General features: G+C 44.1%; 1 protein-coding gene across 2 annotated transcripts in view; it reads right to left on the reverse strand.

Moving 5' to 3' along the window:
• Positions 1 to 19,227, reverse strand: part of LOC136825347 (vam6/Vps39-like protein) — a 151,869-nt gene that overhangs the window by 109,723 nt on the left and 22,919 nt on the right. For both annotated transcript variants that reach the window (XM_067081603.1, XM_067081608.1), the window contains exon 3: positions 18,734 to 18,834. In XM_067081603.1, the coding sequence (XP_066937704.1) occupies positions 18,734 to 18,834 (101 nt within the window). The remainder of the gene's footprint in view (positions 1 to 18,733; positions 18,835 to 19,227) is intronic.

Below are 19,227 nucleotides of genomic sequence, written 5' to 3' on the forward strand. Positions count from 1 at the left end.
GATTTCTGCCTGTAATTTTCAACCACTCCCTTTGGTCCCTTTTGACATTGTTTATCTTCAATTTTTACCTCTCATGTAAGAATAAATCCTTTGGTGAGCTAACCAGTCTAGAAATGTGAATCAGTGGTCTCTTTAAACTAATTTACAATAATAATATGCCTCCATGGTGAGTATACTCTTTTAAAAGACTCTTACAATGTATCTGGGTGCCTAGGAAAGCTAAAACAACTAATACAAGGAAAAACCAATCTCAGGTTTTGGAAAGGATACTTCTATATATGTAAAATGTTCACATTCATTAGACTTAAATATTGTTTTCAACTTTGTTTATGACAGTACTCAAATCAAACTTCTCATTTTACTTGTGATTAGTTCTTACTTAGAAGGGATGCAGAGTATCAACTCTCCAGTATGAGTCTTATCTGGTTATAGATCAATAAAGGAGTTAAGATACAGGTATTACAGTAACTCAAGAGTTCCAGGTACCCTAAGATGTTACAAAGGATGTTACAAGCTAAAGGTAACAGAAAATACATTGTAATTTCTTTACAATGTCACATATTTATTCATCCAAATCATCGAAGAAACTTTAGCCCATTTCAAAGGAAGCCCATTTCAAAGGAAGAGAAAAAGGTCATCAGCCAGCATTCCACACAAGAGTAAATCCCCTGGGTCTCTAGCAACTGACAGAATAAAACTTCTTGTTGTTCAGTCCATAATCTGACAAGTTAACCTGGGCAGGAGGGGGGGAGCTTGTATAATCAGTGATGTGTCTTTACGATAAAAATACAAATGCTTAATTTAAGATTTATTTTTTAAATACTTAGCTCTCCATTATACAAGCAGTTCCCGGTTATCGGCAGGGGTTCCATTCTGAGGAGTCCCCGGTTCCGTTCTGAAGGTGTGATGATAACAGAAAATAGCCGCTAACCGAAAAGTGGCGATTTCTGGCGCCTTTTTGGCGATTTTTGGGGATTGTCGGTGCCAAAAAGCACTGATTTTCGGTTATCAGCACCTCTCTTAGGTATGTGTCAGCGCCAATGCCTAATTATCGGTGACAATAAGCAGAAATCGGCGATTTTCAGCAGCAAAAATTGCCGATTTTCATCACTAGACAAGTGTCGCAAAACTGGATTGCTGTTAACCGAGCCTGCCATTAACCGGGGACTGCCTGTATAGCTTTTAATTCTGCGCCAGCGGTAGTTCGACAGATTGAAACAAAAAAATAAGAACACTGGGTTTTCTATGAATATCCATCTTCTATCCATCTACTTCCACCAACTCCCACCAGGGGACCAATAGGTACAAACACTTGTAGCTAGTCACTCTATTTCTGTCCACTTTGAATGTGGGGAGGTAAGGAGGGCAATTTATATAATGGAGAGGTAAGAACTGAAAAAATACATCTTAAATTAAGCACAGTGTTTACATTTTGAAATGAACATTACCTCTCCATTATATAGCTAATCCAGCATTTGAAAAAGGTGATGGGCAGAGTGAAAATCAGCCAACCCTTTAAAGGCTACTTAGTAACAAAATATTTTGTACAAAACGTCCCAATCTAATATCTCCGAACGTACGGGGGAACGCCTTCAGCATCTAAATAAATGGCTACTGGAAGAGAAGCATTACCACTCGGTTAAAATACGCCCCTGGCCATCAAACCCAAGACACAGCGCAGGGAACGACAGCTTATGCAAGGTTATCACAAATTGTGGGTTTGTATTAATAAATATCAAACACACGTAATATACTGTAAACAGAAAAATACATTAAGATCCCACCTGGATAATAAGAGCTTAACAACAGTCAGGCAGAGAGATCTGAAACCATGCCTGCAACGCATGATGGCCAAAAGCAAACTGAAATTTTTACATCCGGGCAGGCGGGTATTCCCGCCTACCTGGCGGTAGTTACTGCCTAACCACCTTGCTCAAGAGTTAACGGCCATTTCTAGCCTATGCTGAAAGTAATTCCTAATGTAAAGGACTGACAGTTTGTATATCATGTCAGAACAAATATTTTGTACAAAACAAGTGCTTGTTTACCTACAGAATTCAATCCATAGACTACTACTGCCACCTTAGGTGGACTGTCACTCAAGTATGAGATCCTCATCATGAAGATAGCTGAGGTCTCTTTGGAGGGTGACCCCCTTCAGCAGAGCCAACGAAGGATAACTAACAAGTACCTATGTACAAAAAGGTGTACTTCTAGTACTCAACAATGAGTACCTCCAAGCTTCCCAAATATCACAACCAGGTTTAAAAAGCAGTAGGCCAAAAAAGGCTGCCTAGTGATTCAGGACATAATATCCCCTAAACAAACCAGAGGAGTTAATGCTCTGCAATATGCAATCGTACTTAATCTCTGCGCCATGAAGATAAACCAAAGCAAATACAAGATTACCATGCCACTGAGTTACTTCAATATCTTACCCAAAGATATGTTCTTTCCAAATTAAAAGTTGTAGCCATTGCTTACATGTCAACTGGCTTGTCTTCCATTCTTACTTAACGAATATTCAAAAAATAAAAAACATCCAAAAACAAACCAACAGAAAACCAAGTACAATAATCTGTCAACCTCCTATTGGAACCAGTGACAAAAGTAGACTGACCGGCTATGAGTGTTTGTACCTATCGGTCCCCTGGCGGGGGATGAAGGAAGTAGATGGATAGAAGACGAATATTCATAAAAAACCCAGTGTTCTCCTTTTTTGTTTAAATCTGCTGAACTACATTTCAAAAATGTATTTTCTAGATACAAAACAGAGGTAGAGCATATTACGGTCAAGCAACTTCTTGAGAAAGATTATATAGTGAAGTATACAAAGTTCTAAGTGACAAAAAGGGAGTCAAGCATTGAACTGTGATCATGCTAGTGCCATGGCTATGTTGTTTAGATTAATTACACAAGGATATACTGTCTGTTGCTTCCCATCCTATTTCAGACTTGAAACACTTGGCATTCTGCTCCCTTTGGCAAAATGTGAATATATAAAAATATTTATGGCTCACAATGAAACAGATATCTCAAAAAGGATAACGAACTAGAAACTGTTACTGCAGGGACCAGAATAAGATCAGGTAAAGGAGATGCATAAACATCCAAGGATATTATTCTCAAAATGTTCTGCTCTAGTCAAGAAAGCATAAGAAACTTCAGATGATCCACACTCCCAGGTCCATAGTTCTTACATTACTCCTGAGAAAAGCCACTCTTGCCAAATTTTCTGACAAAGTTCACACCATATCTTAGGTGATGAAGGAAAGCTTGTAGAGCTAAAATAGCTGACTCTGCCTTCACAGAGGTTTATCTCTTCCTGGAACTATGAGTGTGAGAAGAATCAAGATCATAGATGGAGAACATAGTCCTTCACCCCCATCCCAATGGGACTTCAGAAGTTGCCTTTAGTTGGAGAAGCTTGACTCAGAAATGAGTACAGGCACTAATTTCTCATTGGAATTCGGTGTCCTCTCCTTCACTGCTGCAAGTTAACAGAATAAACCCTCTGAGCCTCTCTCTTGGGTCAACAACAACTGTTAATTTGGTTGGACTTATTCCAAAGAAGATGGCTGGCCTTATGGCTTGTAAGAAACAATTATTCCATCTAAGAGAAGGACATTTTGGAATCATTGGACCTAAAGGATGCATGCTTTCAGGTACACTTCAACAAGCCATCCACGATATTACTCTGGTTCTCATGGCAAGCTAGGGTCTTCCAATTCAAAGCCTCTGGTGTCACATCTCATATCTTAACTCTTCTTGATTTTGGACCCCCAATTATGTTAAGCACTCTGGTAGGGTTTGTTAGTGAGCCAGGTGTTTGTGCAGAGTATTTAAGGAAAAAAATTTTTTTTTCTTTTCTGTTTTAGGCATGACTGAATGAAGAGAAACCAACCTCTTCCCCTCTTTGGGTGTTTGATGATGCTCTAGAGGCCCTTATGTGTTTTGATTCTGTTGTGCACCTTTTAGTTTGGGGCTGAAGCCCTTTTGTGTGTAAGAACCTATGTGAATTTGCCAATGTTTGGACATTGAGTGGTATCAAAGAAAACACTGCGCTAAATTCAAGAGTTTATCATTGATGACCCAAGGCAGGTACTGATTTCATCCGCCTTTTGTGAATAGTATTAACCCTTAAACGCCGAGCCTCTATTTACAAAAACGTCTCCCGTATGCCGGCGGCATTCGGGAGTTAGCGCCAAAACTGAAAAAAAGTTTTTTCAAAAATCACAGCACGCTTATTTTTTAAGATTAAGAATTCATTTTTGGCTCCTTTTTGTCATTGCCTGAAGTTTAGTATAACCATCACAAATGAAAAAATATCATTATCATATATAAATATTGAAATATATGACAGCGCAAAAAAATTTCATATATAATTTAATACAAATCACATCGCTGTGAGCAAAACGGTTAAAGCTGATCGGGTTATTTTTTCTTTGTATTGTACACTAAATTGCCATGATTTTGGTATATAACAAATTGTAAAACGATCAAAAGCAACACAAGAAAATATTATCACAAAATGATGCATGAATTGTGAACGCTGACGATAAAAAAATGTTTTTTTCAAAATTCACCATAACCAAAATATTGTGCTAGAGACTTCCGTTTGTTGAAAAAATGAAGCCTTGGATTAAATATTACTAGACTGTAAGTGTTTTTTGCTTACAATTGCAGTTTCGACCATTTGGTCGAAAGTTAAAGTTGACCGAAGTCAAATTTTTCTATTTATCGTGATTTATATGAAAATATTTCAAAACTGATAAAAGCTACAACCATGAGTTATTTTCTGTTGTATTGTACGAAATTGTGCATTTTCATATAAAACTTTATGTAATGACTAATATAAAACTGTGCAAATATTACGACAACGTGACGAAAGAATTTCTGAGATGTTCGGCCGAGTTGCAGCAAGAGATGTAAGGAAAATTTTTTCCAAAAATTCACCATAAATTGAAATATTGTACTGAGACTTCTTAATTTATTGCAAAATGAAAGTAAACGATTGAATATTACTAGAATGTAAGATTTTTAACACAATTGCGTTTTTTTACCATTTCGGTCGCTATTAAAGTTGACCGAAGGTTGAAATTCTTGGCAGTTATCGTGATTTATGTGAAAATATTTCAAAACTGATGCGCTACAACCATGAGCTATTTTCTGTTAGATTCTACATGAAATTGCACACATTTCATATAAAAGTTTATGTAACGACTAATGTAAACGATGCAAACATTACGACAACGTGGTAAAGAATTTCTGATGTTCGCCGAGTTACCGCAAGCGGGATCGTAAGGAAAAAGTTTTTTCAGAAATTCACCATAAATCGAAATATTGTGCTTTGAGACTTTGGTTTGTTGCAAAAATGAAGGTATGATTGAATATTAATAGAATGTAAGAGTTTTAGCTTATAATTGTATTTTTGACCATTTCGGTCGAGTTAAAGTTGACCAAGGTTGAAATTTTGGCAGTTATCGTGATTTATATGAAAATATTTCAAAACTGATAAAAAGCAAACCATGGTTGTATTTTGTTGTATTTTACATGAAATTGCACATTTTCATATATAAAACTTTATGTAACGGCTAATATAGAACAGTGTAAAATTACGACAAAATGACGAAAAGAATTTCACACATTTTCGACCGGTCACAAGGGGCGTAGAAAAAGTTTTTCAAAAATTCTATAAATCGAAATATTGTGCTAGAGACTTCCAATTTGTTGCAAAATGAAGGTACATGATTGAATATTACTAGAATGTAAGAGTTTTAGCTTACAATTGCGTTTTTTCGACCATTTTCTGGTCGAGTCAAAGGATGAGAGAGGATGAAATTTTTTGTAGTTTTATGATCACGTCCGCGGCACCCAACAGACAATTTTAGTCGACGTGTGATACGCCCAGTAGGCGTTTAGGTTAATGTACTGCTACATTTAAGCTGTGAGTTGTAGCTGAAACTCAGAAAACAATGCTCAAGCTGCTAATGACTATAAATTATCATGCATCGGCAACACAGATAAAACTCAACCGTAAATAAAATTGGAGAGTAAAGTATTTTAATCAAAACTACTGGGCATGAAAGAACACATTACTGCTGTCTTCATGCCGATAAAAGATAAATACACAAAGCTCATATTATGATGAAATCAAGTGAAAATAGCAAAAGGAATCTTGATTTTAGTACAAAAAACAAACATGCCCCCCAACAGCCGTTATCTATTAACAAAAAAAATAGCTAAATTAATTTCACAAAGAGACATATTTAAGTTATATTTTGACTTAAAAACACTTTGCATAACGAAAACTAACAATGTCCCATATAAATAAAATATCTAGAGATTCATTTACGCTAACGAGAAGCAAGAAAAGCACTCTGAACTGAGGTAAATACGTCGAAATAAACTTACTGGGTAATTGATTTCCAAACCAAAACATTGATCGCTATGATCACAAACAATTTATGATACAAAAGCAATATTAGAATACATACAATATTACTATATTGGATACAGTGAAGTAAAGCATAACTTTTTAAAAGATCCATGGAAAAGATGCATATTCGTTGTGTTGATGTTCCTATAATACGATATTAATATGCGAATATAGAGTACAGTATAATGTAGGCTAGGCTACTGTATATGTATACGATATACCATAGCGCAGGCTAAGCTAATTCTTATTCAAATTTCTCTTTGTATTGAATTATCATAAGTCAACTGTATGAACCTCCAGAATTAGCTGATTTTAATAATTACTATACCGTATATGTACAGAGTGTACTTTATAGTGTAGGCTAGGCTACCATATATGTATAGATGGTACTGAATACCTTAGTGCAGGCTAGGCTATATTCGAAATGTGTTTTTTCCAACAAACGATGGTTTTTTGGAACCTAACCGCATTGTAAGTAGGATAATACCTAGATGATTAACCCAAATATTTCTGAAAATGGAGGGAGTCTGAGAAAAATAAATGTAATATCACTCCTCAAACTTATAGTACAAAGTATATTGTTAATATCTCTACCCTAGTCATATGTCTAAACCACTAACTTGGCTCCACCAAGAAATGGGACAAAAGAAAAAATAAAGGTACAGTAATGGACAGAGAAGCTAAGACTTGTGCTCCCACACTGTATGGAGCTAAGACAAACAAAGGAAATCATAACATGATTAGTGAGTTCCAATAATGAATGATGCTCAAAGTAGATTTAGACCAAAAACTTTTTCTTCAAGTGATAACTCTATTCTTGACTAACATAGCACTGTTCCAGTAAGTATAGCATAGGCAAAATAGGAGTTTATACTGTATATGAGCACATAAAACACAATACAGTATATTGAATTGACAGAGGAAACATGACAATTTTATGATAAAATAGTTTTATATATACATACCAAGTAACTACATAGCTATTAGTTTCACTTAACCATGGCAGTTCAAAATTTTAAATTTGTGGTAACGCACTGTTGTTTTAGTGTAGGTGACTAGATCCCACCCACTACCGGAGATGAATAGGTACAATAGTGCTGAAGAGCCCAATTCATTTGTGCCCTATGTCCATGAGAGGGGAGGTGGGAGAGCTTTGATCACGTAGTTACTTGGTAAGTATATATAAGCTTTATTTTATCATTTTTATAAATATTCTGCTGTTCGCCCTCTATGCAGTTTTATTGTAGAGAAAATACACGAGCGACAGGGAGACGTCTTTGTCCGAGCAGGGTAGGTCAGGTATTTCAAAAAAATAACGTCCATAGCAGGAAGAGGTAGCATTAGGGGCCTAACCCACAAGGAGGGTTTTCACCCAGTAACCTCTAATAACGGTGGACTTAAGCTTCTTTTCCTTTATCCTATGCATTCAGCGATGTCTTTGTCAAATTTTCAGATTTGCCTGGGGCATAGGGCATGGACGCTACCAACTGCCTTGTTTTGACCAAAGAAGGTCAGAGAGAAATTGCCAGTGTCTGAGACACGTGTCGTGTGTACTACCTTCTTTGTACTTGCCCTCTGAGTGTTTTCCTTGCTATTAGTGGTGGAAGATGGCCGGTTTCAAGACTTCTGAGTAGATCCATTGTATCATAAACAACCTTAGTCCCACGGTGGGTCTGAAATGTGCCAAAAGTTTTCTTGATTCCCTGAGCTGTCTCTGTTTGTATTTCCATTTATTTGTTTCCCTCTTCTCCACCATCTACAATAACCCATATAAACAATTGTATGAAGTCTAGAAGAAGAAGAAGAGATTAAGAATAATTTATATTGTAGCGACGATTAGCTATTCCGGTAAATGTGGACTTAAGGGAAGGGATTACATAAATGTTTCAACATTTGAGCAGCCTTGTCTCTCGATCCATTGGAGGAGAAATAGCCTTTTACCAGTGCTAAATGGCGTCACGATAATCCGCTGTGTTGAAACCTTACTGAAGCAAAGGAAGATTGACTGCGTCCAAGGATTGGGCGATTGTTCAAATATTTCCTAGCTCACTACATATTCTTTGTGTCGGGGTTTTCTTCTCGACTAGTGACTTATTCAATTAATAATCGTCTGTCTTTGAGGTTAAATTTTAGCTTTTAAATGACAGGTTACGTGTGTTCTTGGCACTCAGGGCCTCATAAATTACGTTAATCACGTAATAAACTCATCAGCCAAGCCCCCACACGTAACACATAATAATGTCATTTTTATATAATTAACTTACCAAGTAACTACATATCTGAATCTCACATTGACAGGAGGTGGGAAGCATGGACATTTTCTATCTAAAAACACTCAAAACAGGAGATGAATCTGAAATAGAAAGGTAGCTAGAATTGGTGTTATGCTTGTTGTAACCTTACCTGGTGAGAGAGCTGCAGCAGGAAGATACTGCCTCTGGTTGGCACTCATCTCAACCTGTAGTGACGCGGCAGTAAAGCCAAGAGTCGTCTCTACTTCAGTGGAAGAACCTTGCAGTTGAGGAGTACTCCAAAGTCTGACAAGGCCTTACAAAATAAATGCCCTTGCCCTGGGTGCAGTATAATAAATACAACCAGAAATTCATTACCACACAATATTAAAACCATTACCCAACCATTAAAAACCAAGGACTGGTGGGTACTCCTAGTACACGGCACCACCAGGCATCCCAAAAATCAGCATCCTTTAACAAGGTGAGGAGACAAGAGGACTGGAAGGTATATCCCCTATCCTTCTTCCCACAATACCATGCCAGCCACAACCAATGGGCCTAACATATTGCAATTATTATAGACCGTCTCCACATCACGCAAATAATGGGGACACTGATTTTGACTTCCAGTAAGTTGACTGGAGAATTGTGGAGAGTGACAAGTTCTTCTTAAGAGCCAACAAAGTGGCGACTCTCTAATCTCATGAGCTCTTACTTTAAAAATAGGGAGATCGTCTTCTTGAATCTTCAAGTATGACTTGGAAATAAAATTCTTTAAAAAGAAGGCCAAGGCATTCTTAGATACCAGTCATGAGGGGTTTTTTACCGAACACCATAGATTCTGAGAGGGACCTCTAACCCCTTTGGTCCTATCCAAGTAGTACTTAAGAGCTCTAACTGGGCAAAGAATTTTCTCCTGATCTGCTGGTCTAAGAATATCTAACAAGCTCTTGATGGTAAACGAACAAAGCCAAGGGTTGGACAGGGTTTCATTCTATGCCAGGAATCCAAGTGTGAATGAGCAGACCGCATCTCCTTGCGAAAAACCCACTCGCTTACTGAAGGTATGTAGTGCGCTAATCCTCTTTGCCGTAGCTAAAGCAACTAAAAAGACAGTCTTTCTGGTTAAATCTCTCAGCAATAAAGCATGAAGGGGTTCAAATGTAGGGCTGGAGAGTCAACTGAGGACGACATCTACATCCAGGCAACTGATGTAGATTTCTCTTGCTTGGAAGTATCTCAGGACTTAATTAGATCGCTTATGTCTTGATTAGCAGACAACTCGAGAACTCTATGTCTAAACACAGAGTTTAGCATAGATCTATAACCTCTGACTGTAGACGTGGCCAAGCCTTAAGAGGACCTCAGAAATATTAAAAAATCAGTGACCTATGCTACAGAGGTTTTAGAAGACGATACAATGTGTCTTTGGCACCAGTCACGAAAGATTGTCCACTTCGCCTGGTAGACATTAGCGGAAGGCTGATGTCTGCATTTGGCGAATGCTTCTGCAGCTTTTCTTGAAAAGCCCTTCGCTCTGACTAGCTCCCTGACAGTCTGAAGCCTGTCAAAACAAGAGCAGATAAGCCTAGATGGAAGCAATGGAAGTGAGGCTGTTTTAGAAGGCTTCTCTTCTGATGTAGAAGTCTGGGGAAGTCTATTAAGAGACTGAGAAGTACGGGAACCACTCCTTCTGTGGCCAAAACAGAGCTACAAGCGTCATAGACACGTTGGTGTGGGTCATGAACTTGTTTAGGACTTCCCTCACCATGTTGAATGGTGGGAAGGCATAGCTATCTAAGTCTGGCTAGTCCTGGAGCATGGCATCCCGGTGTCCATGCCCGAGGGTCCAGGGCTGGAGAACAGTTGATGGGGAGGTAATGGTTCCCCATCACAAACAGGTCTACCGACGGTTTTCCCCACCGTTTCCACAGGTCGGTGCACACCTGTGGATTCAGTGTCCATTCCATCGGAAGTACCTGTTTGCAGAGACTTAACTCATCTGCCAGAACATTTAACTTTCCTTGGATGAAGCGAGTTATTATCCTGGTAAGGTTGATCTCTGCCCAGAGAAGAAGATCCTTGGCTGCTTTGTAAAGGGAGAAGGAATGAGTCCCTCCCTGATTTTTGATGTAGGCCAATGCAGTTGTGTTGTCCGAGTGGACTGTGATTGTCTTGCCGTAAGTCTCCGTCACAAAATGTTGAAAGGCCAAGTGAATCGCCTTCAATTCCCTTATATTCATATGTAATTTCTTCTCTTCCGGATATTTCCATGTCGTTCAAAAGCGCCTCCTAACCCAGATCTGACGTGTCTGAGTATGTTAGGTTGGGGTTCAACGGGTGCAATGACTTTCCTATTGAGAACCTCTCCTCTGCAAGCCACCACCAAAGGTCCTCCTTGATCTCGGGAGTGATGCGGAACATGAAGGAGTCTGGGAGAGTTTTCCTCTGCCAACTGCCTTTCGGCGCAGAAAATCGCTGATTTCCACTTATCGGCACCGATAATGGGGTATTGGCACCAATACACACCTAACAGAGGCACCAATAACTGAAAATCGGTGATTTTTGGTAATCTGCGCTGAAAATTGCCAAAAAAGCGCCGAAAGTCGCAGATTTTCAGTTATCGGTGGTTTTCAGTTATAGTCACACTGTCAGAACAGAACCCTCGCCGATAACCAGGGACTGCCTGTACTGGGCGCTTCGACACAGAACCGTCGGACACTACACGCTCAGAAACCAGGCGCTCGGCTGCTGGATGCTCAGACAACTTGGATGAGGAACAAGGTGGTTAGGCAGTTAACTACCGATCCAGGAGGCAGGGGTACCGCCTGCCTGGATGTAAACATTCCAATTTGCCTTTCGGCACAGGTTTCAGATTGAGGGGTGGCATGAGGTGGGCATGAAAGGTAATGTAAAGGACCTCAGGTTTGTATAGTTATGAAAATACAATTTACTTTAAAAAATCGTGATTTGTTATGACATGATATACAAACCATCGGTCCTTTACATTAGGAAGACTCACTGGTTGGAGGGAGGAATCTGAGTGAGTCTCTATGAACTGACTGGAGTTCACCAAACCTTGTCTTCCTTTCCTGGTCGATAGAGCAAGGAAGGGAAACTGCCTCTGACGAGATCAATTGTCAGACTTCTGGGTCCCTTTGCATGAAAGAGGAAGCGTCAGTTCATGCAAAGTAGGCTAGGAAGAACTTGGAGTCGTTGATGTTAAGGTAATCACAAGCACTGGGTTTGTCTTACTGTCATGGTCTCCTTCGCGACCTGCTGAACAGTATCTCCGACCGGAGAGATACCCCATCCAGCACCAGCCACAAGAAGGACCACTTTCCTGATATGCAGCTGCGGAGGATCATCGGTACCTGGCCATCTCGTTGCTGTCTGCGATGGCCCAGAAAAGCCTCTCGCTGTAGGAGATGCCTGGCCTTTCTCCAGCCATGAAGGCATGGACTGCCAGGTGATACCCCGCTCTCACGTGAGTTTGACACAGCAGGTTGGGCCAGAGATATCTCTCGGTAGCCTCAGAAGGAGGCTGGCAGGTCGGGATTGCAAATGGCCTGTGGCCATTTGGGTGCCATGTCAGAATCATTCTGAGATTTGGGTGATCATCACCTGGTTGGTCTACTCTGAACGGGCAGACAGGATGGAGAGAAAAGCGTGGCGGCGGTGGTCCACAGATGCTGGAATGCATCCTCTGCAATGACCCATGGGTCAACATGACTGAACAAAGACCTGGGTTTTCTGTTGTTCCGGTGGTGCACAGATGGATGACTGGATGACCCACAGGTCGAACAGCCTTTCTGCGACTTCGTGTGAAAGGATTCTACTCCGATCACCTGATTCTGGCGGCTGAGCTTGTCCTGCCACGACATTCCCTCTTGCCTGGAAGGTACCTGGCTGATAGCTCTACCAGGTGAGCCAGAACCCCACTCATGCACCTGCATTGTCAACTGATGGGCGGGAGGATGCCGTTCCCCTGCTTGACATGCCACTCCCGTGTGTGTCACTCCTGTAGTACCTGAGGTGTCCCCATCACTCGATCCAGAGCTCTTGGAGCCAGGAAGGCTGCCTAGAGTTCAGGATGTTGATGTGAGCGCTTGTCGTCTGGGGTGCCACTCCCGAGTCAGCAACTCCCCTCCAGGTGTGTGCCCCACCCCTCGGTCAATACATCCGAGAACAGCAGCATGTCCGGAGAGGGTATGTGGAATGCTGTACTCCTGTCAAGAGGTTCTGTCATCCATCCACCAGTCGAAGGTCTCTCTCACCTCCTGGAAAGAGGGATGAGAAGGACTGGTGCTCTCGGGCCTGGGACCAGTACTCCTTCTAGTCTCCATTGTAGAGCCATGGTGAAAGACGCCCATGAGGACCAGCTTCTCAGGGACGACAAGTGACGATGATGACTTGCCATTGCCAAGCTGGCTGTTCCTCGGGTGAGAACAGATTATTACCGCCTTCGCTGAACTTACCAATCTGAAGTCTAAAGGAGAAGAACACAGCCTTTTCCGTGTCTATCAGCATACCCAGTGCTATCCTCTGCTTGGGGTTGAGTCAGCTTCTAGAGTTTACCACAATCCCAAGATCAGCAAGCCTGAGGCCAATCCCTGTCCTCAATGTGCTTTCTGACGGGAGCTCTGAGACCAGCCAGTGAGATGCCTCGGTAGATGTATCTGATGCGAATGAGTCCCAAGCTGACCTGGAGAGAGGGCACCGCAGAGAGGGTGGTGAGTGACAGAGTGCCCCTGGTGGAAGACCGTCTCCCGAGGATAGCGGAGAGTACTTGAAGGGCAGATGAATGAGTATTTGGAAATACCCACCCTTCAAGTCCACCGTAAGCATGAAGTCATTCTCCCTGATGGAGGCGAGCACGGATTGTGCCCTCTCCATCGTGAACCAAGTCTGGTGAACGAATCAGTTCAGGGGAGAGAGGTCTATGACCGGTCTCCAACCCCCTGTGGCTTACTCTACAAGAAAGACACCGCTGTAAAAGCCTGGGGACCAATCAGACACGACTTGCACAGCACCCTTGCTCAGAATGGCTTGCACTTCTTGTTTTAGTGCAGTATCCTTCAGTGATCCTTGGACGTAGGAGAATTGGTGAGGGGTGGCCGAGACTCGAAGGGTAGATATCCCTCCCGAAGGATATCCACTATCCAGGTCTTGGCTCCATATTGATGCCATGTTGCCCAGTGGCACGACAGGCAACCCCCCACCTTCAGCAGCAGTTGGGGGGGGGATGCTGTCCCTAGCATTTCCCCTTCTTCTTCTTCCCCTTCCCCCTTTACCAGATTGGAAAGAGGGCTGAAAGGGGTGGGAAGACCCACCCTTTACAGAGGAAGAAGAAGGCTGGGTGTTCCCAGGGGATCCATTCAAAGACTGGGACTTCTTAGGGGCCGAGGAAGAGCTAGCCTGACCCGAGGGCCTGGCAGCAGTGGAACGTGAAGACCTGGAGGTCTTGGCCATTGCCTGGTGAACAAGGCAGTTGCTGTCATCAGCCTGATGCTTGTCCACTGCAGTGTCCACCAACTCCCTAGGGAAGAGAGAGGTAGACTCCAGCAACTGTCTGTTCTGCAGGGTCATTGCCGACTCGGGCCACACAGACCTGGCGAAGAGAGAAAGAACGGCGTCTCTCCGCTTCAGGACCAGGGTGGCCCACAGGTTTGCCGTCTGGTGGGTGAGGTAGGAGATGGCTCTACCTCCAGACTGGCACAGTCTCCCGAAAGCGGAGTCTTCCCCAGGTATGATAGCCCCTGAGGAAGCAGCCACTTTGGATACTGTGAATGAGCACAGATCCAACCAGGAGACTGCCTGGAAAGCTGCCATGGCGGTGGCTTCCAGGGTTGCTGCCTCTTGCTGCGAGAGAGAAACACTCTCTGCAGTAAGTTGCTGCAATAAGAGACCCGGGCCTAGGTGAACCAGGTCTGGGTCAACCTGCTTAGGCAGCAATGCCCTCTCCGAGGGTGTATAGAAGCGCTTCCGACAAGGCAGAGGAGGGGGAAGCAGCTTGTCTGAGCGGTTCAATCGCAGGGAATTGTCTTCCCCAGACAAAAGACCATTCACTTGATCGAGGACCTCCTCGGCAAGCGTGGACCATGGCAGCCCCACCAAAACCTTGGGTTCCTTTTTCAGTCCCCAAAAAGATTCGAGGCACGAAGGACAATCCAAGATGAGGCCGTAGTCCCTTCCCCGAGGTTGTTGTGCTGACGAATCAGCGTAATTACCTCAGCAAAAGTCCTCTGTATCTCCGGGGTGTCCGCATCCTAGGGAAGAGGACCCTCGAGTCCTTCCAGGGTGTGGTCCTCCTGATCTACTCTCCCTGCAGGAGGGAGAACCTCGGCAGACCCCTGTGATCCTTCCTGCACCCCGCGGGCCTACAGCTTGGCTGATCCGAGGACCGAGCCAGGCACATACACCCTTGAGGTAGAACTCTGGGGAGACGACTCGCCGGAGTTCTTCCTGTCCGACTTGCTCCCCCTGGGAGGAGCTCAGGAGGTTGAGGGGACAGGCAAGGAGGATCAGGCGCTCCCACTGGTCTTGCTGGCCGAACCAGCAGGAGCGGTCACCAACCCGCAGTGGTGATGGCAACCCGGGTCAAGGAGAACGCTTTTGCCTGGGCGAAGCGTTCTCCCGAAGAGAGCGGACCGGCTCATGCGAGTCGAGCACTCAGCTTCCCCCAAGCCAGGCTGGCCACAGGAACGCAGCTGAGGACTGGAAGGAGTCGAGCGCATGGCTGGCTGGTGAGAACATGTGCTGTCCTCTAGAAGCGCCCCAGTCTTCTTCGAGGCCGAAACCTCTCGGGAAGACTGAGCAATCTGTCTCGCCAGATGTCCGGACCTGTGGGACCGGCACACCTTCCCAGGAACCTTGCTTGGCACTCAAAGAAGTGCTAGCAGGAAGAGTTGGAGCACCTGCTTGCCCAGACTCTTTCTCCCATCCTGTGCCCGAGTTGGTACGGAGAGAGGTTTCTCCACTACCAGACCAGGGTACCTGGGCTCGGCGCGGCTCATGAATGAGTGTCCGACACAGAAACACTGGCCTTAGAAGCTGGCTTCTTTGGCACAACAGAGGGAGCACAAACCGTGGTCTGCAAGCCCTCGGCTCCTGATACGACTGACCCGGGGGTCAACGAATTGGTTCCCTGGCCCGTGGACCGGGAAGAGCCAACGAGAGATCCCACTGCCTTTCCTGTGGAAGGAGGCAGTCCCTTAGAAGTCTTGGAGTGAGACTCCTTAGCGGGGGAAGAAGAAGAGGTAGCAGATGGCAAGGACAATGAAGACGAAGATGAAGAAGACAAAGACGAAGACGACGACACCTTCCTAGACCTCTTCTTCGACTTCTCCTTCATCATCTTCTTCAGGATGGCAGTCAGGTCCCCATCGGGAGGAGCAGCAGAAGACACAGGTGCAGCCAGAGGCCAGAGGCGGGCACAACCGGGTAGCGAGCGTTGGTGCTCTGGCCCCAGCAGCCCTACGGGTGCAGGTGGAACAGCGAGGCCAGGAAGCCAGAGACGGTGAGCGGGTGGGGCAGGTGGGCATGCAGAGCAGAAGCAAGAGCCAGCGAGTCAGAGTAACGGGCGGATCGGAGTTGAGGAGAACAAGTGTGGGTCGGCAACAGTTGGAGCAGGCACGGGTACGCAGTAACCGTTCTTGAGGGCCAGGCGAGATGCGAGGCCAGGAAGCCAGGAGGCGGCATGGGCGTGGCAGGAGCGGGCAGACACCTGGGTGCCCAGGAGCGAGGCCACTGTCACAGGCAGCTTGCCAAATGATGTCATGGTGACGGTCGACATGGTGGATGTGGTGGCTGCTTGGGTCATCACCAGAGCGCTGGACAGATGAGATAACAAACCTTCCAGTGATGGAATGCCAGGAAGACCCAGGTGCAGCCAGGCAGAAGTGAGGTCAGATACCTGGCTACTGAGAGATGCCTCCACGGCCAAACCTGAAGAAAAGGTCGGGTCAAAAATGGAAGCCTCTACTCGCTCCAGGGGAAAAAATTCACCCCTTGAGCAAGGAGAGGCCCCAGAGAGGATGTCCTGATTGTTCGCTCACCCGCGGCCCTCCACACCCGACGAAACAAATGAGGAAGAGGAGGGGGAGTCCTCACTCAAGGGAGAGGCAGCAAGAAAGGGAAGCTTTCTGGGAGGGAGGAAAGATCCCGATGAGTCAGCCACCAAGGGAGTCGTCGGGGGCGTATAACCCTCAGCGATGCCTTGGCAGGCTTCCTTTGGTACTGTTCCTGCCCTCAAACTTCGCCCAGTGCTCGGCAGACCAGGAACAACACTCAGTACAAGGAGAACTGTGCAAACACACACGTCCTCTGTAAGTGGGGCAAAGGGCGTGTGGGTCCATATCTACGCTAGAACGAAAAGTATTGCACTTCTTCCCTCCCCACCCTAGGACATGCTGGGGGAAGGAGGGCCATGGGTTGCCAACATTCATGTTGCTCATAGCAAGAAAAACAAGAAAGGCCCCACCAGGAAAAACAGCTCAAAGGCAGTCAGGGCAGAGAGCAAGAAAACACTTCTGCAGCGCATGACTGCCAAAAGCAAATTGGAATGTTTACATCCGGGCAGGCGGTAACCCTGCCTCCCAGACAATACTTAACTGCCTAACCACCTTGTTCGAAAGGTCAACAGCCGTTTCCAGCTCTGCTGAAAGTAATTCCTAATGTAAAGGACCGACTGTTTGTATATCGTCTCGGAACAAACTGCAAGAGGGAAGAGGACTGTGCTCTTGTTCCAAGGGAATCTTACGTGGGAGCGGGGAAGTGTGCTCAGTGGAAGGAGCATGCCTTTTCAATGAGCTTGACACTTTTGATAACCTTTTACGCCCCCTGTCCACACTGGTGTATGCTCCCTGTCCGCACTGGTGTCCGAATCACTGGACGACAGAGCACGCACATCCATATGAACTCCTTTCTAATGGCTAACTGCCGGGCCCTGGGTTTGATCAACAAACTCGGTTGAGAGGGCAACTACCTGTGGGTAAACCCCATCGACCTCCCTTGGACTTTCGGTTTGCTTCCTCCCAGGTTGGGGGGAGTCTAACATTGACCTTTGTCTAGGAGCATCAGCGGGACGAGTAGTCACCTCCTCCACTTGCACTGCACTTGCACCAACATTAATTGCACTTACCTGATCCATAATGGCCTGTAACAGAAGACCCAATTGGGCTACAGTATTAACAAGCAGACCAAACTTTTGGTCAATTCTTGGTTCTAGGCTGGCGATCGCATCGGGTTCTGAAGACTGGGAGCCAGGTAACAGAGTTTGAGGAAAAGCCGGAGGGCTGGCGATTGGGGAGAACATGGTAGAGGTGTAGAAGGCACAGGTTGAGAAGCAATATTCAGTGCAGAGAACCTGACTAGCTAAAGCTTTAGCCTCGGCTCTAGCAGCCGCCTTTCTCTGTCTGTCTCTTTGGAGTCTATCTAGATGTGGTTCCAAAACTTTCCATTTACCCTGATCCCAGTCTTTGCATCCGCCACATTTAAGTTCAAACGAGCAAATTTGCCCTCTACAATGGCAACACAAAGTGTGCAAGCCATACTTAGCAGAAGTATGACTTTGCTGCAATACCTAATACTAGACACGCTAGAATCTGACATAACAAGTCACAAGTCTGAATAATAAACTAGCTAAGCTAAAAAATAGCATGCTGCCAACACAAATGAATACTTCCTAAAGGCGAAAGATACAACCATCCGGCGAAATTCAAATCAGAGCTGCTCAACCAAACATGTACAGTTGTTGACCGGCAGAAGCGAATTGGGCTCTTCAGCACTGTTGTGCCTATTCTTCTCCAGTAGTGGGTGGGGTCTAATTACCTACACTAAAACAATAGTGCGTTACCGCAAATTTCAAATTTGGAACTGCTGTGGTTACGTGAAACTAATAGCTATGCAGTTACTTGGTAAGTTACTCATATAAAATAAGTTCACATTCTCAACATCAGTTGAACACTTCTGTCTCTAATAGGCCTAAATCAATGTTTTTCATAATTCTTTAAACTTGAATTAATTTTCTGAAATCACATAAAAATTACACACTTAATACCTTTATATCCAAATCAAAGGCTGATGCACCCCTTGTCTGAGGCATGGTTAAGAGAAGTGGCAAGTTAAACACTGTCAGATCATGTACACTGATAACACCATCTGAAAAAAATTAGTAACTGTCAATAACTGTGGGTTTGTTTAAAATCTGGAGTGCTGTCACAATGAAAAATAAAATAGGAAAAACGTTTGGCTTCTGACACAGTATTTTGAAATTTTCACAATGCACTGTCACTGCATAAAAATGTCCTTATTTCATTGACACCCTATAAAAATGTCTTAATTTCTAAGTACTATAAGAACTTACAACTAAGGAAAATGTTTTTAAACCATATTACAATAATTATTTTATATAAATGCATATACTGGATCAGACTTATTATTAGCACATTTTGTTTGACCAACAAGATCTATGGACACTGGTTCCCAAAAAATGATATAAAAAAATTTGGCAGCCAGCTAGTAACCTTGTACATCCATGAACATAACCTCCAG

This window comes from Macrobrachium rosenbergii, chromosome 3 (genome assembly GCF_040412425.1).
Source record: "Macrobrachium rosenbergii isolate ZJJX-2024 chromosome 3, ASM4041242v1, whole genome shotgun sequence".
Taxonomy (NCBI): Eukaryota; Metazoa; Arthropoda; class Malacostraca; order Decapoda; family Palaemonidae; genus Macrobrachium; species Macrobrachium rosenbergii.